This window comes from Haliotis cracherodii, unplaced genomic scaffold, assembly GCF_022045235.1.
Source record: "Haliotis cracherodii isolate W230 unplaced genomic scaffold, xgHalCrac1.p SCAF_9, whole genome shotgun sequence".
Lineage (NCBI taxonomy): Eukaryota > Metazoa > Mollusca > Gastropoda > Lepetellida > Haliotidae > Haliotis > Haliotis cracherodii.
The window spans coordinates 58,610,822-58,636,864 of NW_027266343.1; the positions used below are offsets into that span (position 1 = coordinate 58,610,822).

At 41.6% G+C, this 26,043-nt stretch overlaps 1 protein-coding gene across 1 annotated transcript in view; it reads right to left on the bottom strand.

The window, feature by feature from the left end:
* Positions 1-26,043, bottom strand: part of LOC139452280 (beta-hexosaminidase subunit beta-like) — a 64,859-nt gene that overhangs the window by 12,167 nt on the left and 26,649 nt on the right. The window contains exons 5-15 of the mRNA XM_071233687.1: positions 23,467-23,579; positions 18,203-18,313; positions 17,678-17,779; positions 16,704-16,809; positions 10,121-10,328; positions 9,030-9,185; positions 8,037-8,130; positions 6,482-6,647; positions 5,517-5,607; positions 1,988-2,092; positions 695-815 (exon numbers count right to left, since the gene is read on the bottom strand). Of these exons, the coding sequence (XP_071089788.1) occupies positions 695-815; positions 1,988-2,092; positions 5,517-5,607; positions 6,482-6,647; positions 8,037-8,130; positions 9,030-9,185; positions 10,121-10,328; positions 16,704-16,809; positions 17,678-17,779; positions 18,203-18,313; positions 23,467-23,579 (1,373 nt within the window). The remainder of the gene's footprint in view (positions 1-694; positions 816-1,987; positions 2,093-5,516; positions 5,608-6,481; positions 6,648-8,036; positions 8,131-9,029; positions 9,186-10,120; positions 10,329-16,703; positions 16,810-17,677; positions 17,780-18,202; positions 18,314-23,466; positions 23,580-26,043) is intronic.

Sequence of the window (26,043 nt, forward strand, 5' to 3'; positions counted from 1 at the left end):
TGGCCATGTAGATAATCTGGATTAGCTGGTTAGTAATACATCGTCTATGTCTAATTTATGTTTAATCCTCGTGTATTTGGTGACGGACGTCCATTTTAAGAAGGCAGGTATTCCAACCTTATGATTTAAACGTCTGCTTCGTGTGCATGCATGTTTAATTTGTGGCTGGGATAAGTAAACCAGTGAGGCAAATATCACAGAAGCAATATAAAACAAACTATACAATTAAAAGTAAACCCTATCTAGACAACTACATGAGCTACAATAGAAGCATGTTATTACAAAATGTATTCACAATACAGAAAACGTTTCGAAAGACACAAAAACACATTAAATGTTTACCACAAACAGAATCACAAACTACTGTGATATGTAATTACATACGACTTCATGTCAACCAGCTGTATGCTGAAATGGTGTGAGGAAAACAGTTTGTAAGCCCAACTCACTCACTCACTCACTCACTAACCGTATCACTTCGGGCTTTCCTCCCACATTAAGCTGACACGCCGTGATATAACTGGAATACTGTTAGAAGCGGTGTTAAACCCAACTCACTCACTCACTAACCGTATCACTTCGGGCTTTCCTCCCACATTAAGCTGACACGCCACGATATAACTGGAATACTAGTAAAGGTGACGTTAAACCCAACTCACTCACTCACTCAGGTCTGGTTTTCTATAAAACTTACCATGCTCCCATACGGTCTCCGAACAGTGAAGACCCCTGGAACTGTCCATTCATGGCCGCCAACACGTCCTTTACGGAGGCAGTAGTCGGGGCCGCTGATGGTGTCAACGCTGAGACCACGACTAGAAACCAGAAATGTTTCAAATCTAAACAATTTACAAATCTCATAAAATAAATGTTCACAAAGAACTCCATGGTGTGACACACACACACACACACACACACACACACACACACACACAAACACAGAGCTCTGACCACCCAGGCTGTGACCTTGACCCAGTATCATTTAATTTCTGATGGTACTACAAATGGTGCTAATGACATCAATTAATGACGATGTTGGTATGTTGTGAAGGAAACGTGTACCTGCTCTCCGGTGAGGCTGATGAAACCTGTTCAGAACGTTTAGAACGAGTGAGAGAATCGATCCATTAGCCATGCTGATATTACCACAAATAAATGGTTGATGTGGTTTACACACACACACACACATGCTCCAGACAGACACACACAGTGACAGAGAGACAGACACACACACACACACACATACAGACACACACAGTGACAGACAGACACACACAAACAGCGGTGCAACAAACAACAAGAGTTTGCCACTAACTTGGCTATATCCCCTGCCCCCGTTGCAGAATTTATGACATAATTAAATCTAAAGAAACCCTAACCTTTTTTAACCAAGGTGGAACTTGTTATGGAAATTGTAAAAAAAAGAAGAGTTTGGAACCTAAGTCCATCTTGTTGCCACGGAAACGTAAAAAATAAAAATTTCTAAAATTTCTAAAGAGCAAAAGGCACCAGTTCAGCATATATCTGACAAACCTGCAAAGTTTCATGAAAAAATATGGAACAGTTTATGAGTTATGCTCCGGAAACGAACCCTACCCTCACAGAACCAAAGTCCATCTTGTTGCCATGGAAATGTAAAAAATAAAAATTTCCTAAAATTTCTAAATAGCAAAAGGCACCAGTTCAGCATGTACTTGACAGACCTGCAAAGTTTCATGAAAAAATATTGAACAGTTTCTGAGTTATGCTCCGGAAACGAAACGTGACGGACGGATGTACGGACGGACGTACGGAGCCCGTTTCTATATCCCTCGCCAACTTTGTTGGGTGGGGGATGATAAGTTACATGTTCACCACACGCAGCAATCTTCCAGATATATTGGACCAGACAATCCAGTGATAGTTCTAGTACCGTCGTCTTGCATGTTGAATGTTGTTGACAGCCATCATTTCTCGACTTACACAGATTTGTAGTCACCCAGCATACCTTAACATGCGACAGCGCTGTTCCTGAAGACGTGGTGCGGCTTCATCGACACTCTTAACATCTCTGGCACTCCACAAACGTTCTGCTGCCGCTGAAGCCCTCGGCCTGCAAGTGAGTGAGTGAGTGAGTGAGTGAGTGAGTGAGTGAGTGAGTGAGTGAGTTTGTCATCAGTGCCGGTTGACATACAACTATCTGTATCTACGTCTATAGGTATCGTCTCTAGAAAGCGAAGATGACACAACAAAACCCTTTAAATATCATACTTGTTGTTTCCCTGCCTTGTTCTTGGAATTAAGGGGATAAAGCAAGGACTGGTCAACTCGGAGTGAGTATACTGTGTCGGAGTGGGGGATCCATGTTAAATCTGTCAGTCTAGACTAAAGAAGTAGCACACATGTACATGTACGTTGCTATATGAATGATATAATCTTAAACTCCATTTCACCTCGTCCAACAAGATTACCTTCAAAATCCTTTGTCTATCCAAATATTAACCTATCTGAAGTTAGATACATGCATCAACTATGGATACGAGAAATCGCCTAATATGACAATATACAGCATCGGGAACTTGTTTATTGATTTCGTGTACTCGTGCACGAGTCCCAGACCAACATTCATCGGATGTGAGCACAAACTTAACGTAGCACGTGACAAGCAAGTTGTTGTATTGCAACAGATTACCTCCCTTATGACATCATTTATCAATGCAACGCTATTCTCAAGTACGTAATCTTGGCGTAACTGGTGTGTAAACAATTGAGCTACTTGAAGGCATTGATGTTTTGTTTATCTGAACAGACAAATTGTCTGCTTATTGCTACATCTCTGTGAACCCTTTCATCAAACATAGTGAAGCATCATGTTCTCCTGAAAAATCAATTCCACGCTCATTGTACTTTTTGTCTGAAAATCATGCACAATTGCATTGTACACAATTGCTGATGACACACAATTGGTAGGTTTATTTGGCAACCATTCAATCTTCAATCAATGTCCCAAGTAGATGTTCTATACTTACATACCAGTATGCCCACGGTTAGTTTCTTGAACAATACACAATTCTTTGTCTGTGTTACAGTCAAAGTCTACAATCAGGCAATGTGTATATTGATTGAAAATTTCTGACAATATGTTTTGTTTGTTTGTTTGGTTGTTGTGTAACGCCACACTCAGCAATATTCCAGCTACCCCCCCCTACCGTGTCAGCTGGTTTGACAATCTGCAACGGGGCGAGGGTCATTTCAACTTTATTTGCAGAAATTATTAAACTTTATTCAAGGAAAAGAGATACAAATCATATGTATGGAAATAGTTATTGGAACAGATATTTAGGACGAAATGCAAAGTTTTATTGTCAAATGCTGGGCTGGCTATCGGACGCCGGTTGACATCGCCAGTGGAAAAAAAATGTGAGATCTTCGATTCGGTGTATAAGACGACCCCCCCTTCTTAACAAAAAACTCGCCTTATACACAGCAATATACGGTATTTGATGGCGGTCTGTTAATAATGAGTTACAACATGCATAGAAAAAACAGTCAGGCCACAAGGAATATCTCTCTTTTCCTCTTTTGTTGTTTAACGCCGCACTCAGAAATATTCCAGCTACATGACAGCGGTCTGTAAATAATCGACTCTGGGACAGACGATCCAGTGATTGACATCATGTGCATCAATCCATGAAGTTGGGATACGATGACATGCATCAACCAAGTCAGAGAGCCTGACCATCCAATCCTGTTAGTCGCCTCTTACCACAAGCATAGTCGCCTTTTACAGCGAGCATGGGTTGCTGAAGACCTATTATATTTCACCCACGACCTTCATGGGTTCTGTTAATATGTACATTGACTGATTCACTCAAGCAATGTACATATTGCCCGAAAAATGAGACTGGATATTTGACAGATTGACTGAAATGAATTAGACTCCTTAATTTAATCCTCTCATTGCCATTTGGATCCATTTTGATCTTATGAGGATCAAAGTAACTTCTGCAAGAAATTATAAATGTTTCCACAATGATCACGAATTGACTGGTTCTTCAAACATGACAAAATACTAGAGTCTGTTTATTTTTTATATTACTTATCATTATTTGTTTACGCTTCTTCCAACATTCAATGTATATGGGTCCTTGAGCACTGTCATTGCGTTACGAATTCACTTTTCAATATCACCACACTGAGGAATTTCATAATGGCCAAGGATGTACTACTGACAAGTGAACTTAGTCTTAGCAGGAAAAGCTTCTTTGAGTTCTACAAGTGTTAATGCAAAATACTTGTTGGTCAATAATAAGAACTTGTTGTCAGACTCTTTTTTTTTCAACAACTGTTCACGCAAAGTAGACACCATTTATGGATAACAACTTCTTTAGTCCTGTCTTGACAGCGGTTTAATGATCTATACGGAAACGTCACCTTTACAGTATTAAAGAAGCTGTTATCCATAAATTGTGTCTACTTTGTCATCCGACAACTTCTAAGTAATGCTTATCAAAATATTCAACTATTTGTGAATCAAGCTTCCATTGAAGAAGTCATTGCAAAAGTTGACAGAGCAATGGTCAGAGCTACAGATAAACAGTGTATTTGCGTTAAATACCCCCCCCCAAAAAAAAATATATTCAAAACCCAATTACTTTCAATTAACTTGCATTTAGAAACGCATACATTAAATGAAAAACTCAAATGTATAAAAACAGCGTGGTTCGCGTAAATACCCAATGAAGCTTTTTCAGTATGCGTACAAAAGAGCTAATTTCCGAAACACAAATACAAGTTAATTTACTTTCCAAGTCAAGCCTATATATTTACAACAGTTATATACATCTAAAACATTATTTCAATTTTTTAAAATCTAAAATGTTCACTAATTTTGGGAAAAACCGAAAAGTTTGATGAATAGATGGGTAAAAAAACATTGGATACCCAATGAAAAATGTAATACTCCAATAAAAAAAGAAACCCTAGAGTAAAAGCTCAATTGCTCAAAAAGTTATCTGGATAGTATTACTTTTTTTTAATTCCACTTTATATTAAAGGTCAGTGTCACCTACTGTTGTCACACGTACCTACTCTACTAATGAGGCTTCCAATCAGGTTATTTGCTTTGATGAGGCGATAGTTTCAAGTCACTGCTACTTATTATTTGACTAACTATTTGGCATCTAATCTGTTTTTGTTTTCATTTTATTTAAACAGAGGTAATTAGTGATGTATTGACATTTGTCAATATCAGATTGTTTCCAATATATTGTGTAAACTGCATACTTAGATATGATACTTTGATAAGATCAGAGCAGATCCAAATTAAAAGGAGGAGATTGAATTAAGGAGTCTAATTCATTTCAGTCAGTCTAGAATCTAGTCTCATTTTTCAGGCAATATATATATACATTGCCCGAGTGAATCTGCCAATAAACATATTGATCGACATTTTTAGTCAATAAATATAATGCCTGATTATAGAGACTGACTGTACATATACAAGCGTGGGAAGGTATTTCACATATAGTCCTTACCAGAGTCTGGTCATAAGATTCTCGTTGTCGACGTACTCCGCCCATAGACAAGCCTCTCCCCCCAACACTCGCGTCTCGTCCACGCCCTGACCTGCGGGGGTAGATAGCGGGGGTTGTCACAACAACACATGCATGAATAATACACTTCTGATGGTTCTGACAGAATCTTGTTGTATGTTGAGCCATCTGCCACATAACCTGTCTTGGTTTATGACATGAAATCATGATTCAATGGCCTCACTCACTCACTACACCCAAACTCACTCACTCACTCCAACCCACTTACCAACAGACCCAAAACCCACTCACTCACTCACTCACTCACCCACCCACCCAAAGCTCAGTCAATATCTCACTCACCCACCCGAAGCTCACTAATCCACTCACTCACTCACCAGCATTCCCGTTTACCAGTAATTACCAGTTTTTCACTGGTAAAATTAGGCTTGGACCGTTAATTCATGTCACTGCCAGTCCTTGTGGACCGGCAAATATAGTACCTTATAATTCTTTGTTGTTGAACAAAACATCGGTGATATTCATATAAGTACATTTTTCAAACAAAGTCAGCTTGTCTGTTACCATCAGGGTTTCTTCTTGTCTATTTCTAGGTTAGACATCCATTTTGTCTTGAAATATAAAAAAAGGAGAGAAAATTGTGACTGAAGTTTGTGTGAATGATGTATTGATCTAGCTCAGTTACTTCAGAGATGACATCTGTGCACTGAACATGATGTTGGAAGCCACAAAGACTGGCAGTTTCAGACTGTCTATTTCTAGGTTAGACATCCATTTTGTCTCGAAATATAAAAAAAGGAGAGAAAATTGTGACTGAAGTTTGTGTGAATGATGTATTGATCTAGCTCAGTTACTTCAGAGATGACATCTGTGCACTGAACATGATGTTGGAAGCCAGCCACAAAGACTGGCAGTTTCAGACGCCAGCAGGAACACTGCCTACTCACCTGGGAATGCGGGATCACAGGTGTAGTACTTGGGCCAGTCCGGCCCAAACTGGATCATATCCAGGTACCAACACGCTGAGTACAACACTCGGTATCCCTTCCGTATCGCCTCGCGCATCAACATGGCGTCCCCCATCCATATCTCGGCGATTGTGTCGTTCACCATCTGAACACATAGGATGATCCTTGTAAGGTTGTGTGAGTGAGTGTGTTACGCTGCAGTCACCAGGATCAAGAGATGTTTGGAGTGGTTGGAATGGACCAAACCAACCCGAGTGGAACACACAAGTGAGTGAGTGAGTGAGTGAGTTTAGATTAACGCCGCTTTTAACAGTATTCCAGTTATATCGCGGCGTGTCAGCTTAATGTGGGAGGAAAGCCCGAAGTGATGCGGGTCTCAGATGTTTACCACTTCGGTGAAACCCACGAGCACGGGTATGGTGCTGACAAACCTAGAAACATAATCGGGGCAAACTGGGATTCGAACCCACAATCATAGGTTTCTGGCGTGCCCAAGGAACGCAACTCTGCACAGCGAATTGCGGCGCCTTAGACGACTGGGCCACCCGTGCCCCCCGGAACACACGAGTGAAAATGTCAAATTTCTCAGGCCACGAGATGATATAAACATGTTATTTTACCAAACAGCCAACTTGTTTGTTATGTATTTTTTTACTGATCTTGTCTGATTGTTTGTTGTTTAATGCCGAACTCAGCAACATTCCAGCTTTTTGATGGCGGTCTATAAATAATCAAGTCTGGACCATACAATCTAGTGATTGACATCATGAGCATCGGTGTACACAATTGGAATATGATGACATGCATCAACCAAGTCAGCGAGCCTGACCACCGGACAGTTAGTTGCCTCTTAAGACAGCAGTTGCCTTTTACAGCAAGCATGTGTTGCTGAAGACCTATTCTCTACTGATCTTCACAGCAAGCATGGGTTGCTGAAGACCTATTCTCTACTGATCTTCACAGGGGGAGACAAGCATGGGTTGCTGAAGACCTATTCTCTACTGATCTTCACAGGGGGAGACAAGCATGGATTGCTGAAGACCTATTCTCTACTGATCTTCACAGGGGGAGACAAGCATGGGTTGCTGAAGACCTATTCTCTACTGATCTTCACAGGGGGAGACAAGCATGGGTTGCTGAAGACCTATTCTCTACTGATCTTCACGATATGGCTGAAATATTGCCGATGTGACATAAAAATGTTAATTCACTTAACTCCCTGATCTAATCTGAAAACCATAATGTCAATGAGAAAGACAGGGAGAAGTCTGGCACTAACAAAGTGTTTCCTCCATGTTATTTCACTCCGATATTAAATACGTCATGAAACATAATATTCCATGTTGATGGTAACAGAAAGACATGTACAAATGAACCTATTACGTGAGTTGTTAGATAAATTTTATATAAAGGTGTTAGCATATACTGTGCACGACTTCCCCCTTTGGGGCTTTGGGTTAGAGTAGGTTCCAAGCATCCTAGGCCCGTGATTGGTTGATTGTGTATTGACGCCATGGATCGTTTCAACCTTTACCTTGATGTTTGTTTTTGTAGATGCCTCTTGCCAAAGAATGAACTTCACCCCCTGGACGCGAGACTTGCTGACTGCATGAACGTCCTTCATGAATCTGTGGATGGAAATACCTATAGTGAACATGGTGGCCCAGTCAGTCCTCCTGGTCCGAGACATGCAGAGTGAGTGAGTGAGTGAGTGAGTGAGTGAGTGAGTGAGTGAGTGAATGAGTGAGTGAGTGAGTGAGTGAGTGGGTGGGTGGGTGGGTGGGTGGGTGGGTAGGTGGGTGAGTGAGTGAGTGAGTGAGTGAGTGAGCGAGTGAGCGAGCGAGCTAGCTAGCTTTAACACCGTTTTCAACAGTATTCCAGTTATATCGTGGCGTGTCAGCTTAATGTGGGAGGAAAGCCTGATCAGACATTTACCACATGGGTGAAACCCACGAGCACGGGTATGTTGACAAACCTAGAAACATAATCAGGGAGAACCGGGATTTGAATCCATTATCCACGGGTATCTGGCGTGCCCTAGGACCAACCATGCAACTCTGTGGATCGGTTGTCTCCAGGCCCCAATGGTGTGGATCTTTACTCATGCATTCAGTCATTGCTTTGTCAAGCACAGGTTCAATTATTTACAGCCTGCTCTCAAAAGAAAGCTGGAATATTAACCACTGCACATTTCACAGTCAATCTCTCAAATTTCCCCAAATAAATATGTATACAGTAAACTACTTTCATAACGAACACGCTTATAATGAACTGACCAATATAGCGAACTTATTTTTTAGTCCCGGACATTTGTTGCATATATGCTGTATATATGCTTATAGCGAACTACGGTTATTACAAACTAAAACTAGTGGTCCCTTTGAGTTTGTTATAACCGTAGTTTACTGTATATTTGTTTATGTCGAGAAGATATTATATCAAGTGAGACATCCATAGCGTCAGACAGTCAAGGGAGATAACCAAGTAGTTTGGTGACTAGATTAACAAGGGAGACTATCCTACTTGCCTATTCTGGAAATACTCCCACAAAGTCACTGTGTCAAGCGGTAGACCTGGCTGTCTGTTTACAGTCTTCTTAATCTTCTTCTCCAGGTTTTGTAGCAGGCCTCTCTCGGCCTTGACCAGTCTCTCCCCATTTTTCATCACCTCGTCATTCGCCCTCCTGTTCCGATCAAGATTAAGGGAAATAATTGTAGGATCTCTCCTAAGGCTGGGAAGGGTAACTAGGGTACTCGGGTACTGAGTAGGACCCGGGTACCCACAGGACTACCTGCACCCATGGTTAGTCATGTGATATATTGTTTAATGACAAAAATTATCAAGAACCTTATGTTTAAATTACAAGTCACTAATGTTTCTGACTACTGCACCATTCCTTCTGACTTTTTTTCATGTTTGAATAAAAATAAAACTTCAGTCAAGAATAAGTATACACCAGATCGTGTTATACATGTATCGAAACAAATTTTGCCAGGTCTACGGTCAAATTTTTCCCAATCGAACAGTTTGTAACTACTTCTTGAGACCTACAGCAGGTACTTGGGTAGAGTGGGGTAATAGGGGGATGGGTACCCAGGTAGTCAATTTGGACTCATCCAAGCAATAGTTTCACCCTCACCAGGGGCGGTCGGGTAGCATAGTTGTTAAAGCGTTCCCTCGTCACGCCGAAGACCCGGGTTCGAATCCCGACATGGGTACAATGTGTGAAGCCAATTTCTGGTGTCCCCCGCCGTGATATTGCTGGAATATTGCTAAAAGTGGCGTAAAACCAAACTCACTCACTCACTCACTAACCCGCACCATATCATAGCCCTCTTTACAATCTAGTCTCTACAATCTAGAGTTACATAGCTTTACTAGTCGACTCTTGAGAGAAATTCCACCAGAATTGATCACAAGTTATCACAGAAACCTGTGCCCATTGGGTTAAGTACATTATCAGCTGTCGACTGGTCTCAAGGGGTATTTGATAATATGCACCCTGATTGCGAGCCTCTGTACCCCGAGCCGGTAATAATCTAACATAATCTAAGTGAATGGTTTAATACAACAATATTTATTCATTTAAAACAACATTCACAAAAAAACACTACTTACCAACAGTCTGCTGGAACCTCATCCCCACCAGCATGAATGAACTGGTCCGGAAATAGGTCAAGGACTTCCCTGAACAATTCCTTAAGAAAAGCATACGTGGAGTCCTTGCTGGGGTCGATGGGGCCTACCATTCCATATGTTGGATCATATTTATTGTAGCACTTGGTGACCAGCTCTGGACGGCCGTGCCCCCAGGCGTACGTGTGACCTGTGTAAAACAAGAAGTTGACCTCAGGTTTATTGGACTAAAAAGGATCCCCAAACCATTTTGTTTGGTTATTTGAAAAATACACATAACCTTGTTAATCATCTTTGGTAGGGAGGTAATAACTTGATTTCCAAAATACCCAGTCGAGATTACAAACTGGCATCCATTTGGTTTTTCAGCCCTCACTTTTGGCACTGTATATGAGGGAAAGTGCTTGGTATTCTAGTCCACTCTGGAACAGACCCTTTACAACAAAACCCACACACTGGCTAACAAGATTCCTTTAACAAACTAACATGCAGCTCACATGAATCACAGTGCAAACATAAAAAAGTTTACTATTTTTTAAAAGTAGGAATAGCCTGGGGTTGCCTGTCTTTGGGACCCTGGGCCCCATTCCACAAAGCAATCTTAGCGCTAATGCCTGAGTCACATATCCACTGATACCAGGAAAGATTAGTTTACGATGCACGAAAAGGCTGTAAGTCGGCAAAATTGAGAGAAAGCTGACTGAACACAGGACGATCATCTTTGAGCATTGGCCATGTTTTTGACATATTGAAGATCCCAGTGGACATATCAATAAAACTCAGAGTTATTTTCTTGCGGCGATGGATCTGTGACACATCTTCCGGCAGCCCACCAGTGACCCTCCAGGCACCTGCCAGACCGTTAGGGAATCGGACAAATTTTGCAGTGTGGAGGTTTGGTATGGTCACTGGAGGATAGCCGGGCTCCTTTTATGGCGAGCAGGAAACGGGCAGTGTTCATCCGGGCACCGCACGATTTGGTTTACATCGTATGAGTGACTATTTGGCTGGAGTATGAGTGGCTATTTGCTGGAGTATGAGTGGCTATTTGGCTGGAGTATGAGTGTCTATTTGCTGGAGTATGAGTGACTATTTGGCTGGAGTATGAGTGGCTATTTGCTGGAGTATGAGCGGCTATTTGCTAGAGTATGAGTGGCTATTTGCTGGAGTATGAGTGGCTATTTGCTGGAGAATGAGCGGCTATTCGGACGGAGTATGAGAGGCTATTCGGCCAGAGTATGAATGGCTTTTTGGCCAGAGTATGATTGGCTATTTGGCTGGAGTATGATTTGCTATTTGGCCCGAGTATGTGTGGCTATTTGGCTGGAGTATGAGTGTGTCACCCTAATTGCCACACTGTGTCTTTCAGTACATAAAAATTGCATCTTGTATTTATCAAGGTTATTTTTGCAGGCTCATCTTGTTAAGAGAGATGTTTCAGTACAAACTCCCTCTTGTACAATTCCTTTTGAAAAGTGCTCTCCGAACCATGAATATGATCAATAAAGTCCTTAGTGAAGAGTACATAAGCTATTGAGACCATGATGTGTCATGGGTATAACTTGTATAACAGTGTATCCCCCAGGTGGCCTTCGATCAGAGAATCAATATCTGCAGACAGTTCTCACTTCCCACAAAATATACAAGTCTACAAAAATTTAATAAGGCAAAAACGGAAAACAAAATGTTCTTTAAATCAATGAATAAATCCCCCAAAGTACAGCTTTTGTACACACTTATCGAAAGTGGGAATAATTAACCACTTTCTATCATAAAATGGTATTTTCTTCCCGATATTGGAAGTTCTTTCCACCTTTTATCAAAGCAAACTCCTGACTGAGTATGATAATATCTCAACTAAATATGTTGAGCTGTCCAACAGAGTCTGGCAGATACAGAGCAGGAAAACATGAGATTCACAAAAAAATTGCAAGTTGTATGCAATGGGTGTTTTTGAGCAAGCTGTCCCAAGTTACCTGATAGGTGTGTTTGAGCAAGCTGTCCCAAGTTACCTGACAGGTGTGTTTGAGCAAGCTGTCCCAAGTTACCTGACAGGTGTGTTTGAGCAAGCTGTCCCAAGTTACCTGACAGGTATGTTTGAGCATGCTGTCCCATCTTACCTGACAGGTGTGCTTGAGCAAACTGTCCCAAGTTACCTGACAGGTGTGTTTGAGCAAGCTGTCCCAAGTTATCTGACAGGTGTGTTTGAGCATGCTGTCACATCTTACCTGACAGGTGTGCTTGAGCATGCTGTTCCATCTTACCTGACAGGTGTGTTTGAGCAAACTGTCCCAAGTTACCTGACAGGTGTGTTTGAGCAAGCTGTCCCAAGTTACCTGACAGGTGTGTTTGAGCAAGCTGTCCCATCTTACCTGACAGGTGTGTTTGAGCAAGCTGTCCCAAGTTATCTGACAGGTGTGTTTGAGCATGTTGTCCCATCTTACCTGACAGGTGTGCTTGAGCATGCTGTCCCATCTTACCTGACAGGTGTGTTTGAGCAAGCTGTCCAAAGTTACCTGACAGGTGTGTTTGAGCAAGCAGTCCCAAGTTACCTGACAGGTGTGTTTGAGCAAGCTGTCCCATCTAACCTGACAGGTGTGTTTGAGCATGCTGTCCCATCTTACCTGACAGGTGTGTTTGAGCATGCTGTCCCAAGTTACCTGACAGGTGTGTTTGAGCAAGCTGTCCCATCTTACCTGACAGGTGTGTTTGAACAGGCTGTCCCAAGTTACCTGACAGGTGTGTTTGAGCAAGCTGTCCCAAGTTACCTGACAGGTGTGTTTGAGCAAGCTGTCCCAAGTTACCTGACAGGTGTTTGAGCAAGCTGTCCCAAGTTACCTGACAGGTGTGTTTGAGCAAGCTGTCCCATCTTACCTGACAGGTGTGTTTGAGCAAGCTGTCCCAAGTTATCTGACAGGTGTGCTTGAGCATGTTGTCCCATCTTACCTGACAGGTGTGCTTGAGCATGCTGTCCCATCTTACCTGACAGGTGTGTTTGAGCAAGCTGTCCCATTTTACCTGACAGGTGTGTTTGAACAAGCTGTCCCAAGTTACCTGACAGGTGTGTTTGAGCATGCCGTCCCAAGTTACCTGACAGGTGTGTTTGAGCAAGCTGTCCCAAGTTACCTGACAGGTGTGTTTGAGCAAGCTGTCCCATCTTACCTGACAGGTGTGCTTGAGCATGCTGTCACATCTTACCTGATAGGTGTGTTTGAGCAAGCTGTCCAAAGTTAACTGACAGGTGTGTTTGAGCATGCTGTCCCAAGTTACCTGACAGGTGTGTTTGAGCATGCTGTCCCATCTTACCTGACAGGTGTGCTTGAGCAAGCTGTCCCATCTTACCTGACAGGTGTGTTTGAGCAAACTGTCCAAAGTTAACTGACAGGTGTGTTTGAGCAAGCTGTCCCAAGTTACCTGACAGGTGTGTTTGAGCATGCCGTCCCAAGTTATCTGACAGGTGTGTTTGAGCAAGCTGTCCCAAGTTACCTGACAGGTGTGTTTGAGCAACCTGTCCCATCTTACCTGACAGGTGTGCTTGAGCATGCTGTCCCATCTTACCTGACAGGTGTGTTTGAGCAAGCTGTCCAAAGTTAACTGACAGGTGTGTTTGAGCAAGCTGTCCCAAGTTACCTGACAGGTGTGTTTGAGCAAGCTGTCCCATCTAACCTGACAGGTGTGTTTGAGCATGCTGTCCCATCTTACCTGACAGGTGTGTTTGAGCATGCTGTCCCAAGTTACCTGACAGGTGTGTTTGAGCATGCTGTCCCAAGTTACCTGACAGGTGTGTTTGAGCAAGCTGTCCCATCTTACCTGACAGGTGTGTTTGAACAAGCTGTCCCAAGTTACCTGACAGGTGTGTTTGAGCAAGCTGTCCCAAGTTACCTGACAGGTGTGTTTGAGCAATATGTCCCAAGTTACCTGACAGGTGTATTTGAGCAAGCTGTCCCAAGTTACCTGACAGGTGTGTTTGAGCAAGCTGTCACATCTTACCTGACAGGTGTGTTTGAGCAAGCTGTCCCAAGTTACCTGACAGGTGTGTTTGAGCAAGCTGTCCCATCTTACCTGACAGGTGTGCTTGAGCAAGCTGTCTCAAGTTACCTGACAGGTGTGTTTGAGCAAGCTGTCCCATCTAACCTGACAGGTGTGTTTGAGCATGCTGTCCCAAGTTACCTGACAGGTGTGTTTGAGCAAGCTGTCCCATCTTACCTGACAGGTGTGTTTGAGCAAGCTGTCACATCTTACCTGACAGGTGTGCTTGAGCAAGCTGTCTCAAGTTACCTGACAGGTGTGTTTGAGCATGCTGTCCCATCTTACCTGACAGGTGTGTTTGAGCATGCTGTCCCAAGTTACCTGACAGGTGTGTTTGAGCATGCTGTCCCAAGTTACCTGACAGGTGTGTTTGAGCAAGCTGTCCCATCTTACCTGACAGGTGTGTTTGAACAAGCTGTCCCAAGTTACCTGACAGGTGTGTTTGAGCAAGCTGTCCCAAGTTACCTGACAGGTGTGTTTGAGCAAGCTGTCCCAAGTTACCTGACAGGTGTATTTGAGCAAGCTGTCCCAAGTTACCTGACAGGTGTGTTTGAGCAAGCTGTCACATCTTACCTGACAGGTGTGTTTGAGCATGCTGTCCCAAGTTACCTGACAGGTGTGTTTGAGCAAGCTGTCCCATCTTACCTGACAGGTGTGCTTGAGCAAGCTGTCTCAAGTTACCTGACAGGTGTGTTTGAGCAAGCTGTCCCAAGTTACCTGACAGGTGTGTTTGAGCAAGCTGTCCCAAATACCTGACAGGTGTGTTTGAGCAAGCTGTCCCACGTCCAGAGACGGATGTGTTTGCGCAAGCTGTCCCAAGTTAAGCAACAGGTGTTTGGATGAGATGTCCCAAATTAAGCGATGGGTGTGTTTGAGTGTCTTGTCCCAAGTTAAGTGACAAGTTTGTTGGAGTGAGTTGTGCAAGTTAAGTTGTACTCTTGTCGATGACCTAGGACGAGCTGAACGGGGTTGATCGTCAACATTTTGGGTTTGTTGATACCTGTTCCATACTCTGCTATTCACAGAATGTGAATCATTGAACGTATTAGCCACATCTTCCCGAGGCAAGTGAGTAAACTGACTTTAAAAGTCCAGTTTCCACCCTTGCCAAATTCCTGGGCTCAATCGTAGCGCCACCAGTGGCTTTTTTGAGTTATGCGCCTTCTAAGCCTCTCCCATTGACCAATCAGATTCCACTTCTTGCATCACTTGCATTTGCTTCAAACAAAATGGCGGCGCCCAGTCAGGACGATCTGATCGATAATCAAGATCTACATTGTGATAAAACGGGTCTTACATCGCGAAATGCATCAAATCACGTGAGCACCTTGATTAAAAACATGAAAACATTTGGAAAATATCTGTTGACAATGAGTGGTACACATGCTGTGCAAATCTTACAATTGACCGAAATCTGCATGACAGTTTACGAACCGGGTTTCGATTTGGTTGCGCAATTTTGATTGGACTATGCATAGACTCGTTAGTCCAGCCAAAATGTAACTCCATAATGCCAGCCTAGTTCAGCAACTCTCTTGCCACGGGAAGATGATTAGCCACTGCACACGGACATCTGTTTTAAGAGTACAAGGGTCTGTTTGACTAAGAATTGGTCTAAGACGTCTCTCTTGCATCTGCTACATTCCAAAATAGGTCATACTCAGGACATGTATTCAAACACTATCAAAGAACTTTTTATACTTCAAAATCGGGGGGTGGGGGTCGGGTAGCCTAGTGTTTAAAGTGTTCGCTCATCATGGGTTTGATTCCCCACATGGGTACAATGTGTGAAGCCCATTTCTGGTGTTCCCCGCCGTGATATTGCTGGAATATTGCTAAAAGGGGCATACAACCATACTCACTCACTCACTCTAGAACATAATGCCAGGATCATCTCCATCTCCAGATAAGTAATTTCTTCCTTCATCTTTCATAAATTATGCTGTGATGTAACTGAAGTAATGAGTGAGTGAGTGAGTTGGGTTCAACCCTGCACTGAACAGCATTTCAGTGATATCACAGCGTGTCAGGTTGGAGTGGGGGAAAGCCTGAGGTTACAGCGGTCGTAGACGTTCACCATTTCTGTACAAACCAGGTAGCCGGGAACATCCGGGATTGGGTGATTGGGTATCCTGATTGCGTAGATCGATGCTCATGATGTCAGTCACTGGATTGTCTTGTCTAGGCTCGATTATTTACAGACCACCATCATATAGATGGAATATCACAGAGTGGGGCCTTACACAACAAAAAGAGGAAAAGAGAGATTCCTCGTGGATACAGTGCTTACAGACAAAGGATAATGGTGAATCTGACGATGACAAACCACGAAAATAGGATCCTGGTGTGGCTAAGGGGCATAACTCTAGACCAGCTGGCCACCGTTGCCCCTGCTTGATTGTTGAGTTGTTAACATGGGGCCTGGGTAGCTGTGCAGAGCTGCACCCCCAACTGAAGTCAGCTTGCACATAAGCTGACATGCTGCGAGAAAACTGAAATACTTGAACCACTTTGAAACTGAGTCAGTCCCGCTTACCTGGTACGTCAAACTCAGGAACAATCCGGATGCCTCGAAGTCTTGCAAACTCAACAATGTCCACGATGTCTTCGTGTGTGTAGACGTAGGAAGAGTGGTACGCCCCCTAGTGGCGAACAGATCACACAGTCGTACTTTAAAAGCGAGATATTCATAGCTCGGAAACATACACACCGTTCCTCACAGATTTAACATGAAATCTTGTCAACTCAAAATCCTTCAATACATGGCGAGTTATCCCAAGTTCGACATAAGATCATAGTACTGGAGCAACAAAATAACGTCGCCTGAAACGATATTTTTAGATTATTGAGACAAAAATAACAAGATTAACTGTATCGGGGGAAAATACCACAGCAATGACCACATTGTGTTCCCAAGCGCTCCACATGGAAGACATCAAGTGGCGTTAAAGCCCATCTGATGTCTTCTCACCGGCATGGTCAGAGCTCCAGATAAGCTTTTGGTGTTGTGGGTATTTTACCCATGCATTTTATAATCTTTGGGTATCAGTAATTCTATCTGGGTATTCAAATTTCTGTTACCAACTAGTTTTTACACATGGTGGTATTTAAGTTAAATATTTAAAAACACTATTCATCTAGTCCCTGCAAACTGGTGTCATGTGGGTTCAAGAGCTTTATAGGACTCAAAAATACCACGATACTTCCACAAGAAAGTGTGATGGCAAATGATCATGATGTAACTGTCATCGTGGTGTTTGGCAAGGTTGACGGAATGCCCGTTTATAATTTCAAAATAAGTTGCTGATTTGCTAATCGAATATGCAGGGTTACTTCACAATATTTTGATGATACTCGCAAGTTATATTTTTGTAGCCTATCTGTAATGTTCGTTGCGTATTTGATACACTTGGATTTTATTTTACTGTGTATTTCTGCATTTCTGATGCGTATTTTACGCAGATAGGCAGCTTATCTGGAGCTCTGATGGTACAAGGGTGGGGAGCTCACCTTGGCGCTCATCTCGGGGAAGGCCTCACTCTGGAAGGGGAACGACTGGTCGTCAGTCATGTGCCAGTGAAACACGTTCAGCTTGTTCTGCTCCATGCCACGCTGCAACACATAAAACATGAGCAGGACAAAAACACTACTCTTAAGTACTAAGACCCATACTACTACAAATACTACTACTACTAAGATTACCGCTACTACTGCTTCTCCTTCTACTATTGCTGTTACTACTACTACTGCTGCTGCTACTACTGCTGCTACTACTGCTGCTAATACTACTACTACTACTGCTACAACTACTACTTCTACTACTACTGTTACTACTAATACTGCTACAACTTCTACTACTACACCTACTACTTCTACTACTACTGCTACTACTACTACTACTGCTACAACTACTACTACTGCTGCTGCTACTACTTCTACCACTACTGCTACTACTACTACAACTGCTACTGCTACTGCTACTGCTACTACTTTTACTACAGTGTCTCAACGACAGCAGGGGGAGTCATCACTTACCAGAATGTCGTAGATGACGTCCTTGAAGATGAAGTGCCGTGCTGTATCAATTAGGACACCTCGGTGAGGAAAACGAGGCTTGTCTATAGCTATAGTCTCCATCACATACAGCTGAAATAACAACAATGACAAAGATCATAAAACAACAACAACGATATTGATAATTTCATTACAGATTGTTAGGACTGTCCAAAAAGATCGATAATCGGAATTATCATCAATGGAAAGTTTGTTTGTTTGTTTAACTCCACACTCAGCAATTTTCCAGCTATATGATGGCAAGTCTGTAAATAATCTAGTCTGGACCAGACAATCCAGTGATTGATATTCACAATTGGGATTTATGACATGCATCAACCAAGTCAGTGAGCCCGACCACCCGAGACCGTTAGTCGTCTCTTACGACAAGCATAGTTGCCTTTTATGGCAAGCATGGGTTGCTGAAGACCTATTCCACCCCGGATCTTCATGGGTCTCAATGGGAAGTAACATTAACGATTATCGATATGATAATACCTTACACAAACTATTTTGATGAAATAAAGTTTAGATTTACCCAAACAGAATTGTTATTGTCAATAATGTTAATTGCTGAAGATGGAAAATAACACAACTTTTTTTATTATATCTCAAATGCCCACAAAGTAATCTCTGACTAAATGTGCCACCATTCACCAATGCAGTAAAATATGTTGATTTCTTCAGGAATTGTTTTTTGCGTATTTGCTCAAATAGAGAATCTCAATATCAAATATATCAACATGAGTTGATAAAGTGGAACACTCCGAGGCTTGCTGATGAGTTTTTCCACTTTTATCAATGAGTGTTGATATATTTGATATCAAAAGACAAAAGGGTGCGATTTGAGTTATCCTCCAACATCATTCTTCCAACTTGTTCAGTTTGTAGACAGTAATAAGCAGTGTCTTAAATTTGAAAAGTACTGTTAACAGCTTCAGTAGCAGAGCCATTAGTGATGTCATTTGATTGTGACGTCATGGTAACCAATGACTTCATAATGGTCTGCAAATCATTGTGATGCAATTTCATTGCAGCGATATCTACAGTGTAGATATCGCTTGATCTCACCCAAGCTATTGACCTTTTTCACACTTCGCTCATTCCGGTTTGAAAGCGAGGCTTGGAGAGCAGAAGGTGAAGGCTGGATAGCACATGAAACACATGGAGATGTCAACAAGACACGCAATCGGGACAAACTGCGACAATTTAACCATCCCGGTACATTTATCATAAGTATTGATCATTATTCTTATTCTTATCATTGACAAACTATTCTACTGTTATCTGGTCTCCTTACCGATATAAATTTGAGTCTGGCTCTTCTGTTGTGATTTCAATTTAATATATCCATGACCATCTGGTAACTCCCAGTGCAGTTTATGGTAGCTGCATCAACAGACTTAATACAAATGCTACTGAGATCTTGTAAAGAATAATTCATTGTTTACACACCATTAAGCCAAACTATTTATTGTTAGTTTAAATAACTTTGCGGGTTGTATTTGAAGTCGAAATATTGACCTTTTGACCATATCTAGATATATGTCAGAAACTAACTTAATTGATATGTTGATATAATGTATGAAATTGTAACCTACTGAGAATTTACAATCGTAACAAATCAGAATTTTGCATCAGTTGCGTATTTGATGTAAATTGTAATGGACTCAAATGCATTCCAATAAAATATTACACCTCTAGATCTACTTGTGCTGTTGTGATTGTGAACAGTTGTTATTTTGATTGTCAATGTTGACAGATTAGATAGCATGAGGTGAAATATTTCAACTGAATTATTACATAAAGGGTGTGTAAATATCTGAAGTAAAGTACAGTTTGATATCTGCAATTTTGTAAACAATATTTCTACCAAAATGATATTTACTTTACTGTACCAAATTAATCATGTAATGAAATTAACAAAAACACAACTAATTAATGGCCAGTAAATGTTCAATCTACATGTGATCTGTATATGATTTACAGAAACAGATAACTCTTTAATAGTCTGTATTCAAATATTTCAAATGCATAATTTGATATTGACATTACTATAAGCTTAAAGTATAAACAGAATTATTTTTAATTCCCATGCGTATTGCAATAATAACTCATTTATACCCTTTGTTTAATTGTGAAACCCATCTGGTTTTATGTCCACAAACATGTTTTGAAACTTTTAAAACAAAATAATTTCTTTTGTGCAAGCAATTGCCATGTATTATTGATTATTAATCATATCAATATGAATACATAGAAGAAATCTGTTTTCCTTGTCAAATAACGATGACAGCATGAATTTATCTCATCTTGTGATCTGACAAAGTTAATATTTTCAAGTCAAGATATCAACTTTAGTAAACCACACAAAGAGATAAACATTTCATTTGACAAAAAAAATTCAAGTCTTATATTTTCTTTGTGATCTTCATGACCTTACTCAGAAAACCATAGTGTCAATTAGGCTGACTGACTGTAGGTGTGACAAAACGTGATATTTCACCTGATTTTAATGAAACTCTTATTTATTTCACTCTAGCGAAAGTATGTTTTCAGCATGATCAGACTAAACAAAGTATTTCATGATTAAATACATACCGGTAATACAAATATCAAAACGTGTTTCATTAAAACAAGAGTGAATTTCTGTGTGACATTGATATAAAGAGCTGTAGTACACTGTCATTAAATTGATGCATCTGTTGTGTTTACTGTTTACACAGAATATACTGTTTGAGTTTTAGACATATCAGATGAATTGATGCCTTCAAGATTGTTCTAAAGTAGCATGTAATGTTACACACTGTGATTAATTTTCCTTAAATTTCTCTATTTCAGAAGAATGTTGTTTTCAAAATACATGTAAGCAATATTTTGAGAGAAGGTGAATATACATTGTTTATAAAAACAATTATGGAAGTAGAAATATTATTACAATATTATTGAATTATTCATTTCAGGCTTTGAGTCCAGCAAGTCAACACAATGAAGTACTAGTATCCGGGTGACAGGTGTCCGGAGGAGCTTTCTGCTGACAGTAACACTGGTTACAATGTGCATCCTGTCAAAGGACAAAGAAGTTTAAGAGCCATATTCATTCAATCAATAAATGTGCTTCCTTTCACATTTCACTTAAATAGGAAGAGGAAGTGATAGTCAGTTGGCCAGGGGTGAAAAACAAGGTACAATGTATCAACGGTACTAACACATCCGTGTCTCGGTTGTGAATGACAATGTGGTCGTATACATTGCAGGAGGCATCCATGACATGCATCATCATTTGTGTATCTGCCTCTCAAATTCAGATAACCGAACATATTACCTGTAATCAAAGACATAATTTGGATAGTTTAATGACTTAATAAAAATGTTGCAGCCAATTTTGTCAATTTGTGCATTTTTCCTTCAATTTATGCAATTTTGACCCCCTGAAAATTCCTGCACACACTTGCAAGCTTACTACCCAATGAAAATTGCGTACAGATACCTCCTTTACGCAATAGAAAAGGTTTAAGGTATACAGGAAAATGTGGGAATGAAAATCTAAACTAAGCCTCTTTTCCGCTGGTGGCCAACTGACTATGAAAAGCCTTATTCACTCACACATTGTACCAATTGTTTACAAGCAAGAAAATTATTTTCTCCTGGAATTTAATTAGGTGCTTTTGACTGACAAAGACACCCGGTCCATGTTAAGTTTTGAAAGCTTATATTGTGAGAAATAAAGACATGAAAATTTTGGTTTGTTTTTCTTTATCAAATATGAGAAATCCAGATTGTTCCATCAACATAATTTGTACCGATACATATATTTTATCTTGGCTTGATTACCAAATGAAGTTGATTCCTTTTCATCTTTTGTTATTTTATCTGTACTCATATCTGATCAAGACATTTTAAACTATTCAGGATAAATGTATTAGTAGCTTCCTTTTGATATATAATTACCTATCATCATACAGGATTAGGTCAGGGTGTTCAAGAAGTTGGTGTTTGTATCAATTCTTATATTTCTTCAATTTCATGCATTATTTATATTTATCAATTCTAAGTTCCCTTTTAACTTATTTTAAACATTTCACACATTATTGCTTTTGTTGTGCATGGTGCAATCTCAATCGTTAATAATCGGTTAAATAAGTGATGTTTGAAGAACAAGTAATGTTTCATCTGTCATTGTACACACTGAATAGAGTTAACCCCCCTTCTGAAAGTTTATTTTGACACACAAGTTATTTTGTGAACTAATTTCATTTACATCGTAATATGTTTAGATGAAAATCAAAGCAGAAAAAGTGTTTTTTGTCAAATGGACTCATGGCAAAGCGACAGTGCATTGTGCAGCAAACACCACTATGAAACGTGAAATAAACATATTGTCACACTGTACCTATATGCCGATGAGGTTATGATAAATATAATATCTGTTTCTGAAATATGTATCTCGAAATGCACCTTTCAATTCACTTCCGGGATCCTGACAGCAAAATGCTAATTCCAGTGTATTACAGGCATATTTTAGTTGGACCTCTGGATTAAATGTGAAATATCTTCTGTACAGACACAAAGGATACCATGTTTTGTTTGTTTGAAATGTCCATCAGTGAAATGCACAACATGCTGTCTGTTCCCTATGAGCTGATGCGACTCACACTGCATGGAGCTATGTGCTCCAAGCCTCATTTTCGATCCAAGATGGCGAAAGTGTGAAAAAGGTCAATATCTTCTGTGGTAGACAGTTTTGGATGATAAAGATACTTCTCCATTATTTATCGATAACTGATTGATATTTAGTTAACAATTACTTATAATGCACTAAACAAAATATACAAGGTGCATGCACAAAGCGCCAACATAACTATCCCGGTCAATGGATCAGTGTACACCTGATTTTCATTCTCAGCTACCTTGGCAGTATACAACCCAAGATGCCTGTGAAACATCAGAAGCTTAACTATCATATTACCATCTCATCCTACCGGGTACCCATTCACAGCTGGGTGAACAGAGGCACATTTCGAACGAGGTCACCTGCCCCAGGAGACACCACATGTGCAGCATGTTCTTCAGTGTGGGGCAGGACCGAAGCCCTAGAAACTCTCAGGAACCAAGTTGCTGAATGCGGTCACCCATCCAACGATTCATGCAGCTGAACTTTGCCTGATTTGTGACCTGTGCACTGTGTGCACTACATGCTGATTTCAAATAAAAAGATTTTGGAAAATTACGATGCACAGACTCACTTTAGCATCTGTACCTTTCCAGACGAGCTGGCTAAAAGTCTCGAGGCCACGTAGAGCTCCCCACACCTCGTTGGCAACAATATGCTTCCTGCTGTCTTTGATCGTGATGTTATCTGCAATAAATACATCTCCTTACAGTGACTGGTTCCTCATGTAACATAAGTGAGTGAGGGAGTTGTTTGAATCTGCTTTAGATAATATTTCAGTTATATCACAGGATGTCCTCTTGAAATGTGATGAACGCCTAAAAGGAGGCAACTCTTAAAGTTTACCACCTTTAAGAAACCACGGGCAGGGGTATGGAGGTCACTGATTATTATAAAACATTATCATGCTTATGATGCATGTTACATATTTCTCTTTTTTTCTTCTGATTCATGCTGCAACAATGAATTAGCCAAATCCCTCCCTCACTCACTCACTAGGAATGTGGTAACCATATGGTAGCCCTCAAGACGCTTATCCATTAATTCTGACATTTCTTTTCAGACATGGCTGACTGACTTGGCTATAGTGTCATGAGTGTGTACATCACGGCTGTTAGATTAAGGCCACAGGGGAACAAGGCCAACATGGCTGACTGACTTGGCTATAGTGTCATGAGTGTGTACATCACGGCTGTTAGCTTAACGCCACAGGGGAACATGGCTGACATGGCTGACTGACTTGGCTATAGTGTCATGAGTGTGTACATCACGGCTGTTAGATTAAGGCCACAGGGGAACAAGGCCAACATGGCTGACTGACTTGGCTATAGTGTCATGAGTGTGTATATCACGGCTGTTAGCTTAACGACACAGGGGAACATGGCTGACATGGCTGACTGACTTGGCTATAGTGTCATGAGTGTGTATATCACGGCTGTTAGCTTAACGACACAGGGGAACATGGCTGACATGGCTGACTGACTTGGCTATAGTGTCATGAGTGTGTACATCACGGCTGTTAGCTTAACGACACAGGGGAACATGGCTGACATGGCTGACTGACTTGGCTATAGTGTCATGAGTGTGTACATCACGGCTGTTAGCTTAACGACACAGGGGAACATGGCTGACAAGGCTGACTGACTTGGCTATAGTGTCATGAGTGTGTACATCACGGCTGTTAGCTTAACGACACAGGGGAACATGGCTGACATGGCTGACTGACTTGGCTATAGTGTCATGAGTGTGTACATCACGGCTGTTAGCTTAACGACACAGGGGAACATGGCTGACATGGCTGACTGACTTGGCTATAGTGTCATGAATGTGTACATCACGGCTGTTAGCTTAACGCCACAGTGGAACATGGCTGACAAGGCTGACTGACTTGGCTATAGTGTCATGAGTGTGTACATCACGGCTGTTAGCTTAACGACACAGGGGAACATGGCTGACATGGCTGACTGACTTGGCTATAGTGTCATGAGTGTGTACATCACGGCTGTTAGCTTAACGACACAGGGGAACATGGCTGACATGGCTGACTGACTTGGCTATAGTGTCATGAGTGTGTACATCACGGCTGTTAGCTTAACGCCATAGGGGAACAAGGCCAACATGGCTGACTGACTTGGCTATAGTGTCATGAGTGTGTACATCACGGCTGTTAGCTTAACGACACAGGGGAACATGGCTGACATGGCTGACTGACTTGGCTATAGTGTCATGAGTGTGTACATCACGGCTGTTAGCTTAACGACACAGGGGAACATGGCTGACATGGCTGACTGACTTGGCTATAGTGTCATGAGTGTGTACATCACGGCTGTTAGCTTAACGACACAGGGGAACATGGCTGACATGGCTGACTGACTTGGCTATAGTGTCATGAGTGTGTACATCACGGCTGTTAGCTTAACGACACAGGGGAACATGGCTGACATGGCTGACTGACTTGGCTATAGTGTCATGAGTGTGTACATCACGGCTGTTAGCTTAACGACACAGGGGAACATGGCTGACAAGGCTGACTGACTTGGCTATAGTGTCATGAGTGTGTACATCACGGCTGTTAGCTTAACGACACAGGGGAACATGGCTGACATGGCTGACTGACTTGGCTATAGTGTCATGAGTGTGTACATCACGGCTGTTAGCTTAACGACACAGGGGAACATGGCTGACATGGCTGACTGACTTGGCTATAGTGTCATGAGTGTGTACATCACGGCTGTTAGCTTAACGACACAGGGGAACATGGCTGACATGGCTGACTGACTTGGCTATAGTGTCATGAGTGTGTACATCACGGCTGTTAGCTTAACGACACAGTGGAACATGGCTGACAAGGCTGACTGACTTGGCTATAGTGTCATGAGTGTGTACATCGTGGCTGTGTAAGCTTAACGACACAGTGGAACATGGCTGACAAGGCTGACTGACTTGGCGATAGTGTCACATGTGTGTACATCGTGGCTGTGTTAGCTTAACGACACAGTGGAACATGGCTGACAAGGCTGACTGACTTGGCTATAGTGTCATGAATGTGTACATCGTGGCTGTGTTAGCTTAACGACACAGTGGAACATGGCTGACAAGGCTGACTGACTTGGCGATAGTGTTACATGTGTGTACATCGTGGCTGTGTTAG